This window comes from Rattus norvegicus, chromosome 5 (genome assembly GCF_036323735.1).
Source record: "Rattus norvegicus strain BN/NHsdMcwi chromosome 5, GRCr8, whole genome shotgun sequence".
Taxonomy (NCBI): domain Eukaryota; kingdom Metazoa; phylum Chordata; class Mammalia; order Rodentia; family Muridae; genus Rattus; species Rattus norvegicus.
This window is the reverse complement of record NC_086023.1, coordinates 168,270,211-168,292,037: the sequence shown is the minus strand read 5'-3', so window position 1 is coordinate 168,292,037 and position 21,827 is coordinate 168,270,211. Positions and strand designations below refer to the sequence as shown.

Genomic DNA, 21,827 nt, shown 5'->3' with positions numbered 1-21,827 from the left:
TATGTATAGATGCATGTGAAGGGGGAGGGTTTGCGTGTGTACCTGCATGCATGGGAGTGTACATGTGTGTGGATATGTGTGAGGAAATGCATTGTGTACATGCGTGCATGGGAGTGAGCACATGGATGTGCAGAAACACGCCAGAGACAGGCAGGTTCCCCCTCTGTCCACTACAGAACCAAAGCCAAACCTGCCCCACGGGTACCCAGAATTACTGCAGAACATGCTAGAAGGGTTCAGACTGAAAGAGACAACCAGAGAGGGCAGGATGGGAAGCCCTCAGAACAGAACAGACCAGACCAGACCAGACCACTCTCTTACGTTCTATGGGATCCTGGAGAAGTGGGTGCAGAAGGGCTCTGGGGGTACCATGATACAGCCTCAACCTGAAAGACAGAACCCGGAAACGTTGTCAAATGACCACATTTCATGAACACCAAGTCACTCACCGGGACCCCACCCACCTCCCAGGACAGCTCCTGGGACCCCTCCTCCCACAGCCTCTAAACGTAACAGTCACATCTGCTGCAGAAACAGAGGTGGCTGAGGGCAGCTCTTCACATCTGACAAGCACGACCCAAAGACCTGAAGCCCAAAGAGCAAGAGACAGAAAATGTGCTCGGCAGCTAACGACATGCACTGCTCTTCCAGGGACGCTGGGTTCAGCGCCAGCACCCACGGCAGGAGGCTCACGACCACCTTAACTCCAGTTCCAAGGGATCTGACACCCCCTTCTGGTCTCCAAGGGCACTTATACACATGTGGCAGGCACGCACACGTGTGCACACAGAGAGAGACAGAGAGACAGAGAGAGAATAATAAAACTAATTGTTTAAAGCTGGAAAGCAGCAGAAAGGGACTGAGAAGTGCCAGGAAGACGCTATCCAGGCGCATATGAGGCAGGGTCCTCACCCAAGGACGGCATTCCCATGCACATGTCTGCCATGGAGAGATCTAGTTAAGACACTGGACAGGGTGCTCCTGGCATGTGCTAATGGAGGCCTGGGAGCTACCAACGGTCCCACAGTCCACGGGACGGTCCCACAGCAAAGAGTGGACTGAACATGAGTGGTCCCAATGCTGAGAAGCTGGGATCTAGAGATGCAGTGTGAACTAGAACCCTGGCTGGAGGCTTACCTGGAGCTTATCCATCTCTGTGCGGCCAGTATCTAAACAGCCTGGCGTGTAGCAGGCACTCAGCTGAATAATGAGTGCCACACGGTCAACACTACACAGCTGGCTCAGTGTTACACAGGTGTGTCACACCTGCACAGATGATGTCACACAGGTGTATCACACCTGCACAGATGATGTCACACAGGTGTGTGGCACCTGCCCCAATGGTGGCACCTGCACAGATGGTGTCACACAGGTGTATCACACCTGCGGTACCTGCACAGATGATATCACACAGCTGTGTCACACCTGCACAGATGATGTCACACAAGCTGTGTGGCACCTGCACAGATGTGCAGGTAGTCTGCCTAAAATCCCACACAAAACAGGCAACGGGTCAGGTCCTTGGCCTGTGTGCATGGCGCATCAAACCTGACACTCAGACCCAAAGCTGGTTCTCCCTCCACAGAAACGGACAACTCTTTGGCTAACATAGAATTAGCACAAGATATACACCCAAAAGACCCATATGCATAAAATAAAAATAATTAAATCTTTGAAAAGAGAGAGAAGAAGAAGAGCAGGAAGAAGAGGAGGAGGAGGAGAAAATTTGGAAGGTACCGTTTGTCCTGGCCTGCAGAGGTGGGAGATTCCGGCTTATTGCCAAAAATTCGAAGAATTCCAAACCCACAGGACAGCACCTGCAGGGCACCGTCCCTCTTCCTGCCTTCAGCGACCACTTCTATTACAGCCACGATGCTGGGGTGGCTCAAGGTTGTGTGGAAGTACAAGGGCTGTAAGAGAGAGCAGAGGCCACTGAAGCAGTGAGAGTCAGGGGCACAGAGGTGCCCTCCTCCCCAGAGCCTGTCATGGACACACCAGGAGCACTGGGCCCCACCCAGAGCCCTTGTGAGGGACGAGAGCATACCACCATGACAAACCCGTCACAGGCTGGGGTGCAAGCTTAGGATCTGGACTTCATGCCTCAGAAACCCATGCAAACACCAGATGGGCATGACAGCCCACTTGTAATTCCAGCTCTGGAAAGCATCCTCGGAGCAACCTGGCTAGAAACACTACCATGTTGGTGAGCTCTGGGTTTGATTGAGGACGTCTGTCTCAGTCAGTAGGGTGGAAGGGCCATCATCCGTTCCTAGTTCTGCTCAACATGCTTGTTTCAAGTTAATTGACTAAGTCAATATTCTTAGTATCAACTTAAAGCTGTCAAATACACTCAAACAGGTGTGTATACATCCACACAGATATGTGCACACACATACAAACATACCCACACATATGCACACCACACACACACACACACACACACACACACACACACACACACACACACACACGCTTCCTCCCTTGGTTCAAAACACTTGTCTCCAGTTCTAATTGACCACATCATAACTACAAGAGACAGAGAAGGAGCTAAGGGTTGGACTTGCCGACCACAGGGCCTCATGTCCCCACCCTGAGGAGTAGCGCAGGACTGGCTTCCGTACACCGACACGCCTTTTGTGTCTGCTGTCTAGACCCCAGCAGGGCACAGAGATGCCCCCTGCAGGCAGTGCAGACAGGGCAGAGGCCGGCCAGTGGGCTGTGATTGAAATTCCGGCTAACGCTCCTATTAAGGAGTCATTACCACGGTGTTGCCCAGAAAAGAGTCACAGTAATCACAGACTGTCGGTGAGGATAACGGAGGGGTGCATTAAAACATCAGCCACGAACTATAAATTGTTATTCTATTATCTTTTATTGCAAAATGATGAAATAATGACTGCTTGGAGCTGACAGGTGGCTGGGCTGAGGCAGAGTTATGCTTAAGGTTCCTGGACTTGAGCTGTTCCTGGAGCCCTGCTGGGCCGTTAGCCTGTCAGAGCCTCACCTGTGAGTTTCCCCTGCCCGTGCTCAGTCTTTGAACACTGCCCTCCTCCTCTTTCAGCGGTAACACAAACATTTAAATTCTCAGACTAGCAGGTGGAACTCCCGAGCTTGGAGGTCACCTTGAAACTACCCCTCCTGAGCACTGGGGCCGGTGGGGACACGCAGAGACCCAGGACACGCATATCACAGCGCTCAGGCCCTCCTGTCATTGCCACCAAGACAGCTGCCTTGGGGAAAAAAAAAGAAAACAAAAACCAGAGGTCCCCACCTTGCCAGTCCCAGCGTCTCTCGTCTCTTGTCAGAGAGCCAGCCTCCACCCAGAACACACTGAAGGACAATCGAGTTCAGGCACATCAGCCTCGTTCCTGGCTGATAAGAACCTATGCGTGTTCTTCTCCAAACACCATTTATTGTCCTTCCAGTGCGGAAACCATGCTAAAGTCATAAGGAGTCTGGGGGACATATCAGCCTTCCACAAGTTCAAGGCTCAAGAGCTTTATAAAGGTCGGATTAGATGGTCATGAAAAAACACTTGCACTGCTCAAAAAAACGAAGAGCGGTGAGGAACGGAGGAAGCGACGGTCTCCCAGAGCTGGACACAGAAACACAGGCTCTGCTCTGTTCTAGATCACCTGGGCCTAGGGGCGGCCCTGCCCGCCCCAGCTTTCTAGCTTGCAAAAGGCTCCGGCAGAAATCCCAGACAGCACGTGGCTGAGTGGCACCCGGAAACAGGCCTCCAAACCAGGGCGATTCGATTAACACAACACCATATATTCTGAGAAGAAAACTCTGCGTGTCATCTAAGAGGGCATGATTAAAGTCTGCATCGAACCCATCAGTTCCCCTGTGAAGAAAGCCACAGGCAACAGAAGAGCCGGCTCTCACCCCTGCTGGGCTACAGCGCTCTCTCTCTCTCCCTCTCTCTCTCTCTCTCTCTGGCACTGGCCAAGGCTCCTCCCTCACGGAGTAAACAGATTAATAAATCATCTGTGTTCCTGCCCGTGCTTTCATCTTCAAAAGCAGACACCACTCGCCTAGGGGCCAGGTTTCCATCTCCTGCCGGCAATGGCAGAATTGAAAACAGCCCTGACAGTGTGTCTCTAAGAAGAAACTGTGCTTGGCAGCTTGGCATCCCCTACTGACAGCCAAGCCAACCTGACCAGTCGAGGGCTGAGAATTAGTAAACCAGCGTCATGCGCACGGGAGTTCAGAATACGCCGTTGGCAGCTGGGGAGGTGGCTGGGGTCGAGGGTGTGACTGGGCGCTTAGGGATGCCTGCTGTGCACATGAAAACCTGGGTTCCAATCCGAAGCGTGTAGGTTAAAAGCAGGGGGTGGTGGGACACACCTGTAGCCAAAGGCTTGGCCTGGCGCAGGAGACAGTGGAGACAGAACTTGCTGACTGGCCAGTCTAGTCCGAAGAGCAGCAAGTACCAGAAAAGAAGTGGGGATAGAAATGGAGCAGGACAGGACAGCCCCCACCCACCCCTGCCTGGAGACACACACACACACACACAGGCACACCCCATACCCTCACAACAACAAGCCTTTAATGCAAGACCTTGAGGAAAGCAATCCACAAACCACTCCTGAAGCTTCCATGGGACTCAGCCTGGGTTCGGGTTTTCTGGCCAATGGCCATCAACGCTGACCACCAATGCTGGGCCAACTCTATGAACCCCACTCTCCCCTAAGACATTCCCAAGGCTCCGTTTCAAAGCTGGACACCAGGAAGGTATAACAGGGTATGGCCGGGCCCACACCGTCTCACTAGAGAACCGCCCAGCCCACAATGTGAGTGGTTCTGAGGCCTTGGGGAATGATGGGAACTTGAACCCTGGCTGGAAGACTGCACAGGACTTTATCTGTCTGTGTTCCGCTCCCATGCAGCCTGGGGTGCAGTGGGCGCTCACATGTCACCCACCCAGTGAATGCCTCCAGCCTCCTGCTTCCTGGGCACCTGCTGGAAACCGCGTGGCTCACCCTCAACACGCACATCCCTGCACAGTGTGTGGATGACTTCCAGGTCACACAGCTGAGCGACTGTCCTGAAACTCAGGCTTTGGCACAACGTACCCGGCACTTAGGCCCAAAGCCGGCTCTCGCTTCAACTGGACAGCAATTCTTTGGCTAACTTACAACAGCAGGTGACTGAACCCCAGCAGCCCAAAGCAAGGCACCCCCACCCCACCCGGGTTCCCCAGCGACTGGGGTTTGCTCCCATAAAGGGAAAACCCAGCCTTGGCAACAAGTGACACTGCTTCTGTCAGGCCCCACTTTAGGCTCATCCTAGGAGTGGGTGCTTCCGACCTGGGGGGATCACAGCCCTCCTCCGGCAGGTATACATCAGCAGCTGAGCAGGGGTCGCCCTCTGTGGGAACAGCTCTCTCAGAACTGTGTGTGCTGTCCCTCACTAGCTGCCTTAGGGCTCTCGGGGCAGCACCCTTTCATGCACGGTGACTCTGGCGGAACGGCTCCTGTTACTCTGAGGAGTGAGAGTCGTCAGGACTCCATGCTCACTGCACCGGATCTGGAAATGTCTCTGTGAAGGGCAGGGGGGTCACCCCACCACTGTCTCAGCACCTGGGCAGAGAGTCCCCACTCTTGGTGGGATTGCCTACGGAGAGCCGAGAGAATATGCTGAGGAGAGCCATGTCCACCTTAGAAGCAATGTGGAACCTGTGCTTTACTGCAGCCGCCAGGATTTCTTTTTGAAACGTATTTTCTGGAGGTTGAATGAATTATTAAAAAAAGAAGTGAAAGGTGATTCCTCACCACCGGGGAAGATCTCAGAGCGCAGAATGGAGGGGACCAGGACCAGAGACCTGCAGAGTCACTGTTTACCAAGGCTGTCTTTTCTGAGGGTAGAGCTGACTGCAGTTCTCAGATGACGTCTCTAGCTCACCCCACCACCTCACCACACAAGTCAGTCACATACAGAGCCTGCCCAATGCATCAGAGCCTGCCTGGTCAATCTACTACCCACACAGAGACCACACAGCCACAGTCACCCCAAGTACAGCCCCCTGCTGCTGGGAGCTCCCCACCTCACAGCAGATCTGCCTTGGCCACTGCTGATGGGGATCCCAGGAAAGTCACCCCTGAAAATGAACTGCATCTTAGCCACTCGCGTGTGTCCAGAGCAACTAGTCAGCCTGCAATCACAAGGGTGGCACATGCTGCTAAGTACCAAGCCAGGGCTTTTCAACCTCGTGCAACACATGGAGACACGCACCACGCAGAGCAAAGGGAACTTCCCTTCGTTTAACGGAACCGCAATCTCTGTGTCTGTGCTGGTGTCAGGAGGCAGCGGAGGTGATGCCGGCTGCCAGGCCATCATGGCTGAGTCACCACTGGCCTCTGCTGCCTGCAGGGAGCATAGCAGCAAGCTGAGAGAGCTTCACCAGTAGTTTCCATTTCAGAACCACGGGCTGCCACACACTGAGGCAACAAAGTTTCCATTTCAGGACCACACTCTCTTCCTTCCCTCCCAACACACAGCCTAAACCGAAGACAAATCAAGGCTGCAGCCTGGCTGAGCTGGCTGAGCTGGCTGACCTGGTGTGGCTCCCACCAGCATGGGTAACCTGAGCCGAGGAGCCTCCCGTTTCCTGGGCAAAGGCGTGTCCGGGCTCAGGACGGCGCCTGGCCACCAGGGGGCAGTGAAATCTAAGTGTCTCTGAGTTTCTGGGACAACGGAAGCCCAGGGTGATACAATGTCACACCTGAGCCAAGGACAGAAGCAGTATCAGTCCTGAGAACTGTCTCTCTCACACAACCACTGGGTATTCTATAGGGGTCACCCCTCTGTCACCCCCAGGATTGGTGATTGGAGGCCCCGCTTCTTGACAGACCTTGCTGGTCTGAGTCAGGATTGCCAGTGGGCACGGGAACACGTGTACAATAGGGCTCTTCCGACTCATCTCTAAATAGAGAGCTAAGCGAGGGGACAGGAGGGAGGGGGAGAGGAGGAGTGTAACAGGCACTCTAGAGACCAAGTACCTCTGTGCTGGCTCCAGAGAAGGTTGCTGGCCCAGAGCACCAATATGCACAAGCACCTCACGGGCGAGGGCTGGCCATCCTGGTGGCCAAGGGGAGAGACTCCTTTCTCCCTGCACCTGCTTCCTCCCCTTTAAAAGCTGAGGACTCAGGGTTGCTGCTCTCCACAGAGGAGGAGGAAGCCCTCCCCCACAGGAGCCATGTTATCGTGGCCACCAGCACCATTCATCACAGAAACTTGTCACAACACAAGGTTTCCCTGGGTCCCTGCACACGAGAGGAAGAGAAAATCAAAACAGCCCATCCGTGCCTCCAGGGCTAATGCCAAGGGCAGCAGGGGGGCAGCACCATCCCCTGCCTGCTGTAGTATGGCCAAGAGACAGAGGGCAAAGCTTTGCAGGGCCAAAGGCGCAAGGCCACGCCCTGCCTGTGCTGAGAGGGTCCTCGTGGGGGGGGGGGTCACATCTCGTGGGGTCACACAGAGCCGTGACAAGATTTACAACGTGGACATCTGCTGTCGCTGACACGCTGGCCGGGCAGCGTTTTCCAAGCACTGGATAACATCATGTCAGACACGGATCACTTCAGTTCCCATGACACAGATTTTTGCCAAGACTTTAGTTTTCTGACCCCTGGGGCCATTCTCTCCCTTGACTGCCCGTGTTATTCTGGACGGCCTCAGGACGAGCCACGCCAAGGAACACAAAACCATGCTGCTGGGTGATGCCAAGGTCAGAGAGCGCCACATTCACAGCCAGGCTCAACCTGGTTATGACGAGGCAGCCATGAGGGAATGGGAGCCAGCATAGCAGCTCGAGACCACCACGGTCGCCTCCACCATCGACTGTGGTACCAACTGTCAGGAAACCAGGGTTCCTTAGCCTCACCCAGTCACTTCACCTGCTAGAGAGGAAGCAGCTCCTTCTCATCCAATCAGCCCTGGCCTCTCACAGGCCATCCTCCACAGCCCTGCCAGAAGCAGGATCCCAAGCCTTTTGCCTCTTCTGAGGACGTTCACAGCTCACAGCCTGTGTCTTGCTCCCTCTGTCACCCCAGTAGAATGGGGGCATTCTCTCCCCAGCACCTACCTAGGAGCTAACCTGAGCTGAAGGCAGCCAAGAGGCTCCCGGGGAACACCGACCCAACCAATGCCCCACTACAGCCAAGCCTGAGGGCAGAAGCACTGGTCTGAGTCCTCGCTCGGCCGAACTTCACATACAGAGCCATTTTCCTGAGTCTTAGTTTTGCCACCTGTGACAGTCACTCCTGACCGTCGTCTCCGTGGAGTCAGAAACACGTAGACCAGCAAGGCACAGCCCTGGGCGCCTCTGACGGGACCTCGCTACAGTGAGGTGGCCCACTTGGTGATGCAGGTGATGCTGTCCCGCAGACTAAAGAGTCCGGATGAAAAGGGACAGGGAGAGTGAGCCCACGGGGATAGGAGTTCTCTCTCCGCCTCCTTTTCGCCATGAGGGCTGTGGAGGATGAACAGCCTGTGAGAGGCCAGGGCTGATCGGAAGAGAAGGAGCAGGGCACCGGGATGAACAAGCAAGCAAGCGAGCGCGAGGGGAGGGGACCTGGGGGCTGCTGTGGTGGTGGCAAGCTGGGTGGACAGCTGTGACACTGGGCTCTTTAAGAGTTGAAGAGGCCACGCGCCCCTACCACAGCGCACTGCCTCACCACTGGACCTGGGTCAGCAGAGCCAAGGTCTGTGAACTGAAAAGTCCCCGTTCTGCCATTATTCCCAGGGTATTTTTGTTAAGGACATGAAAGCTAACACAACATCAGATGATGTCAGTAACTTCACTACTCCAAGACCCCAGAGGCTCCCTGAAGGCAGAGGGCCTAAGTCCCACCCACATCCCTGAAAAACCACGCTAAGCGCGTTCACCTGGCTGGAAATCTGGCTTCCACGAAGGGGACTGTTTGGAAACAGTGTCCCGCCACTAAGACGAGCTTTGCCATGGCAGACCTGCTGCTCCAGGCGGTGTCAAAGATGTGTGTGCTGAGCTGCCCCACCCCACCCCACCCCACCCCTGCTGCCTGGGCTGGGCTGACGGAACCCACCTACCTCATTGAAGAGGATCCTGGGTGGCTGCTTAGAGAGCTGATTGGTGGGCTTCACTGTGGTTTTCCACGTCCTCCCGAAGAAATGTTTGTAGGTGACGTCGAAGAGAGACACTCGCAGGTGGCATTCAAGCTCAGACAGCATGTCTAGGATTCCCTAGGAGACACCAGAGGGAGAGCCCTGAAGAGTCACCCCAGAGCCACTACTGGGCCCTCAGAATCTACCCCATTCAGTTACTGGCGAGTCAACATCCTTTAGGCAACAGCCTCCCTCCGCAGAGATATAAATCATGATCCTCAGCCCGCACTGGCCAATCAGAACCCTGAAATGCCCTCAGACAAACACGAACTTTACATAAGGCCCAAGGCATTAGGGCACCAGAGGCCACAGGCCTGGGCCTGCCGGGAGCCATCCCGTTAGCATACGGAACCAAGAGATGCCTGGGCCTGAGCCGAGGCTATCTCACACGAGACCCTGGCCCAAACCACACTTCATGAAGCTGCCGCTGCCAGCGCATCTGTTTCTTTAATGAACCTGATCTGGCTTAAGCCTTCCGGGACAGATTTCTTCATCTCCTGCAGCCAGCTTAAGTCATCCTGAGCAGGAGTTAAGTCAGCCAGTCAGAATTATTCTGGGGTGTTAGTACAAGAAAATGGGTCCTCTGGCGTGGGAGAGACTGTGTCCTCGAGCTGGGAACCAAAGCCTTTCCAGCCCAGCTCCTGTGATGTTGCTGAGGGTCCTGTGCCTTTCTCTCTTTCACTCAACAAACCTTCCCTTGTCGTCTGCTTTGTTTCTTCTCTGTCTGTGCCAGGCACAGTTCTGGGCACTGATGACACAAGAACAAAGAAAGTACGCATGGAAGGGTTTCCGGGAAGGAAAACAGTAAGGCCAATCAGGGAAGGGGCTCCTGGAAAACAGCAACCAGACTGGGAACTAAGAGGAACATAGATCATGAGGGCATGGGGACCTGGGGACAGGAAGCCAGGTAAAGGGTGCAGCATGACGCCAGGCCCTGGGTTAAGAGAGCTAAGCGTCTCGGGACTAGAGAGGAGTGTTCTATTTTTCCCTAAACTCCTGTGTTCTCATTTTGTGTAACATTGAACCTCTGGCGTCTGGAGACTCCCTGACATGTCCCACGCCCTCACACACAGGCTGTGTCTCAGGGCTGGCCACTGTCACGCCTATGCGATTGTCTCTGATGGGCAAACTCAACAGAATAGCACCATGACCTCCCCTGAATGCTCCTCTCTGGCCTTATATAGGGCCTCACACAGAACCTCCCTGTCCCAGGACCGATACCCAGAAAACTAGACAACGTCTCTACCACTGGGATCACTTCTATTAAACAAGCTAGCTAGTCCTCAGTTGCTCAGCCTGCCTGGCCCATCGCTTCCTACAAAAACCAAGGGACAGTTCGCCCAACCCTTCCTTCCCTATGACTCTGGGCCTCCCTGGGGCCCGGCATGGACCTCCATCCAAGTCAAGGCTTGCCCACTCTTAGCAGCTGCTACGAAGCCTTTTCAACTGATGCCATCTCCTGTCTGCAGCAAAATCCTCGGGGAGTCTACTCCACGGAGCCTGTGGGGCTGCAGCAGGCCGAGCGGGTAACAGAGGCAGGATTAGGAGCCGAGGGGCACAGGAGCAGAGCTGGCAGGCCTCGTGGAGCCCTGGGGCAGGCTGTGCTCTGTGGCCCACCAGAATGAACAGACAGTAAAAGAAAGGAAAGCAACCACCCACTCCAGTGGACGTGGTGATCTGATTGGAGAACAGTCACAGTAAGGGGGCCGGGGCTGGGACAGGAGCTGGAAGTGTGTGGACATAGGGCATTGATTCCATCCAGGCAGGAGAAGCCACAGGGCAAGTCACTAGGATCTGTGACAGTGGAGGGTCTACACAGAGGTGGCCATGGGCAGGACACATCCCTCAAAGCAGGAAGGAGAGAAGCCACAATTGCAGCTCCGGTCTTCCCCAGATCCAGCTGTGGATACCACATCCCTAGCAACTGACCAGAGGATAACTGGCCCTTTCCTGTGTGGAGTGAATGGGAAAAGGGCTGTCACTGCGGGGGTGAGGACGGGGGGGTGGGGGGGTGGGGGGGTGGCAGGCCTGCTGCTGATGCTGGGGTGGGGCAGCACCCGGCTCTGCCTGCAGCCTCCCTCACTGCCCTTCCCTGTAGCTCTTGCCTCGACCCTCCCCACACCTGTTTGGTCACTGCCCAAACACTGCAAACCTCCCCTGACCACGGCCATCCCTCTTCTTCAACCCTGTCTTGCCTCTCCCAGGGACTGTCCAGGCCTCTGTCCCAGCTAGAATGGGACTTCAGCTCCCCACTCCGTCCTCAGGGTCCCAGCAGGCCTCACACACGCAGGTCCTCCACTGCACAAGGGCATTTCCCGTTCCTTCTCCTGTCTGTTTTTCTTGCGATCCCTAAGGAAGAAGTGCTCTTCTCTGAGAGCGTTGTATGCAGTCACCCGGCCCCTGACATACACCATCAGCGCATCATTCAGTCTTCGTGATTTCTAATGTCCCTACAAATTCCTCGTTGACCCACAGAGTACTGGACAGTGCCGATCTCCAGCTGTCGCAGGATTTTCTAGGTTTACTGTGGTGGGTTACAGTTCAACGGCGCAGCAGTCGGGCCACATACTCGTTGCAATTTTCCCAGACATGCTACGTTGTGGGGATCGGATCAGGGTGAACATCCAAACGCACTGGAGGGGCTTGGAGCCCAGGCCCTTTCTCTCCCTCGTCTGCCCATGTCCTTTTGGGGTCCAGGTATTAACTGGGGTACAGCCCAGTGGCCTGTGTGTCCGATTCAGTGACCTTCTGGCCTGGGGGGGGGGTGGCTGGGACACTGACACAGCTGCGCTGACGGCGGTGTCCCTTGTAATCATGTATGTGGGACCCGCCCCTCATCTTCCCTGAACCCTGAACTCTGAGACCGTAACCTGCGTGGAACACGCTTCCCTATGCAGACATAGTTCACCTTCTCCCGCTGGCTTCCAACTTACCCACATCCTTACGTCTAAGTCCGCTACTATAAACAACGCTTGATGTTGCCTTAAATGTTAACTTTTGACCTGACTTTGAATCAGGAATTCCATCCATGGCAGTTGTTCTATACATATATGTATAGATTAAAAGCAAGGTAAATACAGTCAGGCATGATGGCTTACATCGGTAATCCCTCAACCTACTCAAGGGCTTGCTTGAGGCAGGAGGATGTTAAGTCTGAGGCTAGCCTGTGCTACACAGTAATGTCTTGTCTCAAAAGAGAATGGGAACCAGGCACAGTGGCACAAACCTTTAATCCCAACACTGGGGAGGCAGACACAGGAATATCTCCTTGTGTTCATGGCCAGATTGGTCTACAGAGTGAGAAACGGGCCAGTCGGGGCTACATGGTGTGACCGTCTCAAAATAAAAAAGTAAAAAAATCCCTCATATAACATCTTTAAGACATGTTTCTAAAGCAAGGTACAGAACAAATGTGTGTATGCATGTATGTGCATGTGTGTGCATGTGTGAGTATGTGCCTATGTGTGTACATGTGTGCATGTTTACATGTATATGTATGTGCATATATTTTTGTGTGTATGTGTGTGCATGTGAGTATATGTATGCATGTGTGCATGTGTGTGAATGTGAGTATATGTGTGTATGTGTGTGTGCATGTGAGTGTGTATGTGTATACATGTGTGCATGTTTACATGTATGTGTGTGTATGTTTGTGTACTTGTGAGTATATGTGTGTATGTGTGTGCATATGAATATGCCATGTATATGTGTATGTGCGAGTGTGTGTATGTGTGTACATGTGTGCATGTTTACGTGTATGTGCGTGTATGTTTGTGTGCATGTGTGTGCATGTGAGTGTATTGTGAATGTGTGTGTGTGCATGTGAGTATGCATGTGCATGTGTCATCAGTTAGAGGAATAAAATGAGTCAGGTGTGGTGGCATGCACCTGTGTTTCAACACTCAGGAACCCGAGGCAAGAGATCAGATGTTTGAAGCCACTCTGGGCTACACAGTAAGACCCTGTCTCAATAACAACAACAACAACAACAGAAGCCAGAGAGATAGTTAGGAGCACTTGCTGTCTTACAGAGGCCCAGCACCCACCGCAGGTGGCTCCCAACTGCCCCTAACTCTACTTCTAGGAGATCTGACCGTCCGCCCTTCTCCGCAGGCACTGCACACAAATGGTACACATAAACTCATATAGACACGCATACATATATAATAAATCCTTAAGACTAATGTATAAGTAATAAGACACGTGTAGGTATGTTTATTGTGTTGCTTAGAATCTGTGCAGGGTTGCACAAGAGGCAGGCAATCCTGGTGGTGTCTGAGACAGGACAGTGTTCATACCTCACCATCTGTGTTCCCTGCAAATTTCAAACTCTGTAAATTACTTTTCTCAAACAAACAAACAAAAAGATGGGGAGGGGACCTGTCCTCATGAAGTCCCTAGGAGAGAGAAGGCTGCCAGTGGCCTCTTGAGTTCTCAGGGAGGGCAGCCAGAGCCAGCCCAGGTAGGCAGCAGGCCAAGGAAAAAAGGTGGCCCCAAGCAGGTTCTGTCAGCTTCTGTGAAATGGGGGTGATCCTGCAGCCCCCTCCCAGGGCTGAGGGTGAGTCTTCAGCATGAACAGCTAAGAGGTACAGCTATGGCAAAGCAAACACCTCAGTACCTAAGCCTGTAACAAGCACCAGGAGGTGCTCCATCAGAGGGCCTGTGACCGCATGCTGTTGACAGCTAGTAAACTGAATGTGCGTGAATCCTACAACATCAGTGGCAGACAGCGAACACGCTTGCCAACCGAAGTCTGTGAGAAACAGTGCATGTGCGTGCACTGGCAGGTGAAAGCCACTTGGACGTCCCTGCAGGCCAGTGGACTTCAGAAAGCCGTAGTCCACACAAATGCTCTTTGAGCAGCTGCACGGTCTCACTACCTCACTCAGGCTTCCTGAAAAGGAATGCAGATCGGTGCAGAGGCCTTGGGGTTCAAACGGCTGGGGACATCCAAGCACAAGGGCTTTCACAGTCCGTGGACAAAACTGCCGAGCTACCCGGGGCCGTAATCTCCCGACTGCGTGTGTATGTGCGTGGCCACCCTGGTGAACTGAGAAGGGCCACACAGGGCATCCTGCTACACCTTGGCTCAGAACAACCTGGGAGTCACACAACCTGTGATTCCACACTGTGGCAGTGTGGGTAGAAATGCTGACCAAGTGGCCGAATCCCTGGTTCACCGTCACTCGAGTACCGCCAAGCCTAAGGTAACTGGCAGGTACAGCAATCAGACTCGAGGAGGTAAGTGGGAACCAGTGTGGAAATCCCATTACCTGCTTAATGAGTGGCCCATCAAGCCACTTCAGGATGCACTGGAACGCCGTGGACTCCTTCCCAAACTGCCGCGCTCTCTGCGGGTGGGGAGGGACCAGTGTGTTCTGGGTGAAGGCTCTGTGCCAGTCATCCATGCTGCCTGTCCAACCTCACGTGGGTCTCCGGGACTCCCTGCACCATCTGTGGTGAAATGAAGGCAAGACTTGTCAGCCCGGTCAGACAGGGTCACCACCATCTTGAGCTGCCACTTCCGCTGACAGATGGCGACAAGAGGCCAATTCTAGGAGCCGGGATGCCAAGCGGGAAAAGAGCTATGGGTGCAGCCTCTTAAGAGTGGCCGTTCCCTAACACATCCACTGCTCTCAGTGTTTCCACCCTGGTGACATCTGTGCTGGTGGGGCACAGTTCACAGTGAGCAGCCTTGAAAGCTCTGTGGGTCCCTGTCTGTCGCCACACAGCGGAAATTGCAGCAGCACCAGGGAGGGTCCTCACATCTGGTCTGTGGGGCACGTAAGACAAGACCGTGATGGGAAAGAAACTCAAGGTAAAGCATTTCCACGTCTGCTGCAAGCCATGGGCTGCCGAGCATTCCAGGGGAAAGCCTGCTACAGCCGCTGCCTGCCCAGCCCAGCCTGCTTTTCCATTCAGTGAAGAAATGTCTGAGGCAGCCCTGGCTTCAGCTGACACCTTCTCAAGCACAGCAAAGTGACCCAGTTGCCTTGAGGAAAAAGAGCAAAACAAAGATTTTCTTTCTTTTTGCTTTTTTTTTTTTTTTAAAGATTTATTTATTTATTGTATATGAGTACACTGTAGCTGTTCAGACACACCAGAAGAGGGCATCAGATCTCATCACAGATGGTTGTGAGCCACCATGTGGTTGCTGGGATTTGAACTCAGGACCTCTGGAAGAGCAGTCAGTGCTCTTAACCACTGAGCCATCTCTCCAGCCCCCTCTTTTTGCTTTTTTATTGCTTTTTTTTTTTTTTTTTTTTTTTTTTTTTTTTTTTTTTTTTTTGTGAATTTCACATCGCATGCCCCAATCCCTCTCATCTCCCCCTCCCTCCATGTCTGCCCTCTGCCCTTGCAGGCTCCCCACGGCAGCTGCGTGCATTGGGTCCCATGGTGTATCCTTTGGTCCAAACGGCTTCACTTGTACATTGCAGTGAGTCACTGGTCTGGTCTGAGGCCTCTGGCTTCGGCCAGTCCCGGTGAGGTACTGCAGCTAGTGAACAGTAAGGCCAGCTCTGCTACATTCTGGAATGTCTAGGTGGCCCCAGGTGACAGCCCAGAGCAGGGCCATCCAAATGGTGGTAAATGGGCATGGACGTTGACACAGACCCCTGCTGCTGCAGGGTTATGGACCCAGACAAGGCCCTCAGGAGCAGCACGGGCTGGGTGGGGCCTTCACCAGGGCCAGGTGGCAGCACAGGCTACTCAGGTCAGGCTGTTGTCCCTCGTCACCCTCAAGTTTCCAGTTCCGCCTGTCCTCGTAACGCATAAACTGGTCTGCTTGTCTCTCTCCTGTCTCTCCATCACAGACTTGCTCGCCGTCCCGGCCGCATCACGTCCCCCATCCGTAGTGCGATCTTCTCATGAAAGGTAGATTCCAAAGGGAATAGACCTCTGGCCGAAGTCAAGCACAGCACAGAAAGACTGTGATTCACCAGTCTTGTGGTTGAACACCCACCAAAAATGACAAGATGAGCAGACAGGCCAACGATGGGAAGGAAGCACCATGGCGGGACGTGCCAGTCGGCCGTGGGCTCCACTCTGCAGGTCCTGCTCTCTGTCCTGGGCCAGGACACAGCTGTGGGAGCCACAGTGACTCCACAGGGGTTGGATTTTCTCAGAGAAAGAAGGCATTGGCACACCGGCACTTGGCGTTTGTTACCGGCTCTGCTGATGGATGGAGTAATTCACCGTTTCCCGCCTTTGCAGCTCCAGGCCTGCCTCTCTCCACAGCACACAAATCGCTCGGCTTCTCTTCCTTTCCCATCTCTCCACCGCCTGCTCACTTCTCTCCTGCAGTGTTGTCTTGGCGCTTCCCGCCACATCCCAAACTAAGGAGAGTTCACAGATTTGTGTTGGAAACATCTGTATCCTCCACCTCCAACCTGGCTGGCTCCTACCTCAGGACCTGCCCTGAGAGCGGGACAGGATGGACGGGAGTGTATGCTTATGTCCGTAAATTCACGGACAGCCGGTGAGACTCCAGCACCGGAACATTCCAAGTGACCGATACCCGGTGACTGAAACAGTTCAAAACCCCGAGGCAAGAGCTGGTATATAAGAAGCCAATCAGTGGATAGACTCCATGGTAAAACAAACTGTGAGAAGCCGTCCATACAGCGCTTGCCTAGCATGCACGTACCCTGCACCACGTGAGCCAGGCACAGCCACACACACACATACACACACACACACACACACACACACACACCTGTAATGCCAGCAGCCGGGAGACAGCAGGAGGATTAGGGCAAGTTCAAGGCCAGCCTGGGCTATGGCTAGTCCAGGCTAGCCAGAGCTACATAAAGGAACCCTGTCTTGAAACAAAATCGTCTGCTAGCGATGGGGAGGGTGCCACCTGAGAACACTCACCATTGGGCCCTCCTCTTACCCAGTGGGGCTGGATTTCCCACGAAGGTTTCAACCAAGCAAGACAGCAGACAAAGGAAGCACATAGGCCCACAGAACAAACCGTCTTCTGCGGAGCCCGTGAAAACATTGCCACAAACACAAAGCGATTGCAAAGGGGTTTTGTTGTTGTTACTGTTATCTCGTAATCAGGTTTACCAGTGGCATTTTAAAGTTTACTAGTGTTTTGATGCTTCTGGGTTCTGACTTCTGATACAGTGAACATGGACAGACAGAAATCACATACGCTAACGTCTGTCAGGATCCTCATGAAGATCTAAACGTGAGACGTGAGGGGCCATTCTCGGGAATCATCCTTCCATCCTCACAAAGTTTGTGAGGAAAGAAAAAGTCAAGACTGTCAGCCCCGCCACCCCCAGCCCCACCTCAAGTCCCTGGCTATGTCCCACTCTCTCCTGGAACACACCTACAAACCAGGCAACCCCTCAGTAGTTCAAAGCCACCCGCCTCCTCGAAGACGTGACAGGCTAACAGGATGGCCTGCTTTCCCTGAGTCAGATCTCCTGGCAGATTCAGCCATAGCAGTCTCAAGCATTCCCATTCCAGTCCTCGGCGACTGGGAACTTTTCATGTCAGACAGGATTCTGCACAGGACTGAGGAGGACGTGTGGGGCCATCCAGAGAGCCTGGTGCGTACACACATCCCTGTGAGAGAAAGGTAAGAAGACTGGGAAAGAGCAGAGGACCACAGCACGGGCCACAGTCTCTGGAGAGAAGAAAAGCTATTACCAAGGGATACGGGTGCCTCCACGAGCTAGAAATGACATCCTCGGCTCCCCTCACCCCACCCCCAGGACCCACTCTGCCCACACCTTGATGTCAACAGTGAGATGTGCTGGCGTCTCAGAACTGGGAAAAAACTGATGGCATCTAGTGATGCCAACCACGGGGAGACTGAAGAGTTACTCACTAGTTAAAGAGGTGGCCAGCCCTCACCCCAGGACCGCCTCCTACTTGGGGTGAGAGGCTCCCGGATGGCCCTGGGTCCAGCCCCGCACGCACGTGCGTTCACAGCCCGTGTTTCTGCTGGTCGTACTGCTTGAGGCCTGTCATGTGAGGACTGCTCCCTGGCCAGCTCCCGGTGGAAGCAGGCTGTCCCTCCCACGGCCTTGGCAGCCATTCCACAGGAAAACTTAAGGAAAATCACATAACCAAATGGTGCCGCAGGGAGGAGCATCTTTCCTGGAGAGATGCTATTCACTGCTCTCCAGATCAAACCGGCATGGGCTCATCAAGAGCCGGTACCTGAGACCGCGGTGAGCATTCTGGAGAAACAGGCCCTCCTGACACAAACCCTCACACAGTCCCTGGCCCCCATGAGGCCAGCTCCCTCACCCCACAAGCCTTGAAAAGCCCTCAAGCACCAGTCTGCCCTCCTGGGGTCTGACTGATCCTCAATGGCCCTACTGCCTGTCAGGTTCATCCTGGGGATCCAAGGGAACCCCCTCCCCCTCCCTGCCCTCAATAGAAACAGTTAATACACGGTGGGAGACTCTGAACTTCCTGAGTCAGCATTAGGGAATCTGTCAGTAACTGAAAGAAATATGAGCACTCTGGCAGGGAAAATAGTCTAAAGAGATATTTTGTAACTCTAAAGAAGTAAGATTTCCCCCCAGGAATTCCAGGCTGGGGGGTGGGGGGGGAGTTGAAGCCTTGGTGACAGACAGGAGAGGAACTTACCTCTGGAAGAAGACTAGACACAGTGCCTAGGCACAGAGACAAGGATGGGTCGGGATGGACTGGGCCATGTCCTGACCAGGACTGCTTAGTTCTATATCTCCTCTGACCTGTTTTATGCCTGAGGGTCATGTTAGTACTCCTAAGACGGACTGTTTATGTGTTCCTCCTCCCAGTGTGGCCACACTGAATAAACCTTTCTCCATGTTTCACGATTATCTGTCTCTTTAAGTGGTTTGCTGAGGACAGATGGCGTAAGAGACCACTATGGCTCAGGATGCCCAGGACCATGCTCTCAGCACAAGGGATATCTGTGTGCCCGAAAGGAACAGGGAGCAGGGAAGAAGACGCAAAGAAGGAGATGGGAGGATGAGGGAGAAGGGGAAGGGAACAAGGGAGAGGGAGGAGGCTTATTTGTCCCCAGGGACAAAGGACTGTCTCTGGATAGAGAGAAGACAGACATGGTTCATAGGCAAATGGTGGTTTATAAAGGAAAAGTGGGAAACTCTGTGGTAGGATGAGGGGTTTAATTTTAATTAGGCATGTTAAATAGATGAGCCAAAGAGGGCTTTTAATGGCTGAACTTCAAATACTTTGAAAGCTGGACCTTTGGTGGTCAGACTCAGGAGGAAGCTGCCAAGTAATAGAATAGACCTTGGGGCTAGCTTTAGGAAGGTAAACTAATAGTTTTTAGCAAGGCAGAGGAATGGGGAGAAGGCCATGGCCTGCAGAGCCATTTTTGACACTCTCCGACCAATGAGAGTCACTTCAGGTGACAATGACTACACACTGGGGTTTCCAGAGACAGGGTCATACCTTGCAAACTCCCATAACAGAATCACAGGGCCACCGGGAAGAATAAACATTAGAAAGAAAACGGGACAGACTCCATGCTTCGAATCCAGGAAAGGGGTACCATAGGCTCCCTACAGTGAACAGGAAGAAAGTGAGCCAGTGTCTGCTGAAGCCCGAGCCCAGTCTGGTAAAACGTTCAAGGTGTTCTGTTCCAACAAGTGGAAGGCAGTGTCAGCACAGCCCGCCCTACGGGTGGTGAGATGTTCACAGCTAATACTGACTAGCCCACACCCATGCCACCATCCTCTGGCCACTCAGGAAGCCAGGAGAAGTCAAAGGAGACAAGATGTCCAGAAGAGGGCAGTAAGAGCCCTGCTGGAGACACCTAAGGACAGGGCCAGTTCTGTCTCCTCCACTTCAGTGTAGAGCCTGCTTTCTGCCTGCTTCCAATCGACAGGGCTACAGCCTTGATGGAGTCTTGGGGTCTTCATTTCTGCAGGTCTACTTAATAAACGTTTGCCAACACCAGATGTATTCCAGAGGGAAATGTTGTCTCCAACAACATCATTAAATTGTAGTGAGGGGGGGGGGGAAGGGGGAGGCGGAGGGGTGCACTGCATGGTATTGTTCATGACCAAGACTCATTTGAGGTGGGGACTGTGGGGGGAAGCAACGGGACACAACCGACACTGAAGGACCGTCAGATGCCCCAGAGAGGCTGATGTTCCAGAAAGAGTGGTGCCAATCTTAGGGAAGCCATGTCCCTAGAAATGAAGACCTGAGATTTACCCCATCTGGGGGCAGAGTTAGTGATGGAGCGTTGACCTGTAAGTCTGATTAAAGGATGCCTAGAATGACCTCACTCACCCTCTGCTATGGAACTAAAGACATGGTCTTTGCCAAAGTAGATACAAACACTAGAACGAAACAGTGCTAGGGCAATTTGGGACACAAGGCAGAATTATGGTGCGTGGGAACTGTATGGCTGAGCTGCCAATGAGACCAGGGTGGGAACAGAGAGAGCTTGCCCAAACCCTAAACTCGCAAAGCCCACTTTCAGTGCAAACTTCCACGTGAGCCGCGAGAGCATCTCCCCTGACTAAGGCAGGACGAGACATACTGGGAACCCGGACAGCAGTGTGGGTTGCAATTCCGAGCAGTGGAGGAGGAGGTCAGCCCTGCGCCCCGAGGGCTGGACTTGGACTGGGCCAAGGGCCTCACAGTGCATCGAGGGCCGCAGGGGCCTAAGAGAGCTGCACGGCCTAGGGCTGGGATAGAGGCGCGTACACCAGACTGTGAGCATCTTCAAGGCTCTGGCGAGCTCACAGCATCGGTTTCAGCCCCGGACGGCTGCGCACACAGGGTCAGTAGACTAACCGAAGGAATCCCAGCAGCCGAACTTCAGCTGGCAACCGGAATGCACCAATGATGATACGAGGGGGAGAGGACGCAACCCATGCGAGCCAGGTCAGGCCCTGTGCCCCGTGCGGTGCCTTGCAAACACCAGATCGTCCGTGAGATAACATATGCAGCCCCACCCCGGACCCTGAAGCCTCTTCGAGGCTCTGCTGCCACCCGCGCCCCCAACACACGCTGACTTCCCCCGTACTTGGTTCAGTCCACCGCTGGCGCGTTACCTAGGAGACGGGCACGAGATCCACGCTACGGAACAGGTCCCGCACCGTGGATCCAGCGATCGGGCTGCCGGTGCCCAGCGGAACCCGAGGTCTCGTGGATCCAGTGCTGGTCCAGGGGGTCGCCCAATCCGCCGCCACCCACGCGAGGAGTCCCGACCTGAGGGATACCGCTCACTCAGCACAGAACCCGCCCCGCGTCACTTTTACGTCAAGGTAGCGCGGCCAATGAGAGCCAGAGTTCAATGATTCTGACTCTACGCGCGCGGACCAATCGACGCATCGGCGGGAGCTGCAGGATTTGCATGGACTCCGAAGGCCACTGCCAATGAGACTGTGACTGGCGTGAATCATAGCCAATAATAGGATGCTAGGGGCGTGGCCGCGGGCGTCCCACGAGGTAAAGATGCTGCGGGCGGAACCTGCCGGAGCAAGCGGGATTCGGGGGTGCTGAAGTCGCAAGGGCAGGGCGGGAAGGAAGATCCGGAACGGGGCGTGGGATCCGGAGCTGGAGGCCCCCAGGTGAGTGCAGCCGGGAGACCCCGGCGGGCACCTGCGAGGCTGCGCTGTCGCGGCCACCGCGGTCCCCTTCCATCTCCTCTTCCCTGGCCCCGCATCCCTGCCCCCGCCTCCGTTCTCACC

General features: G+C 54.1%; 2 protein-coding genes across 8 annotated transcripts in view; one reads left to right on the top strand and one right to left on the bottom strand.

The window, feature by feature from the left end:
• Window positions 1-21,516, bottom strand: part of Nphp4 (nephrocystin 4) — an 85,872-nt gene extending 64,356 nt beyond the window's left edge. For 2 of the 5 annotated variants that reach the window (XM_006239465.5, XM_039110105.2), the window contains exons 1-5: window positions 21,189-21,516; window positions 14,421-14,601; window positions 9,073-9,225; window positions 1,738-1,910; window positions 322-386 (exon numbers count right to left, since the gene is read on the bottom strand). In XM_006239465.5, coding sequence (XP_006239527.1) covers window positions 322-386; window positions 1,738-1,910; window positions 9,073-9,225; window positions 14,421-14,555 — 526 coding nt within the window. In that variant the 5' untranslated portion in view covers window positions 14,556-14,601; window positions 21,189-21,516. Of the gene's footprint in view, window positions 1-321; window positions 387-1,737; window positions 1,911-9,072; window positions 9,226-14,420; window positions 14,602-20,671; window positions 21,125-21,160 lie in introns of those variants that run through there. The other 3 variants (XM_017593435.3, XM_039110104.2, NM_001037650.2) reach the window with 3 other exon arrangements.
• Kcnab2 (potassium voltage-gated channel subfamily A regulatory beta subunit 2) overlaps window positions 21,278-21,827 on the top strand; it is an 88,533-nt gene continuing 87,983 nt past the window's right edge. The window contains exon 1 of one of the 3 annotated variants that reach the window (NM_017304.2): window positions 21,278-21,707. The gene's annotated coding sequence lies outside the window, so the exon portion shown is untranslated. The remainder of the gene's footprint in view (window positions 21,708-21,827) is intronic. The other 2 variants (XM_017593214.3, XM_039109386.2) reach the window with 2 other exon arrangements.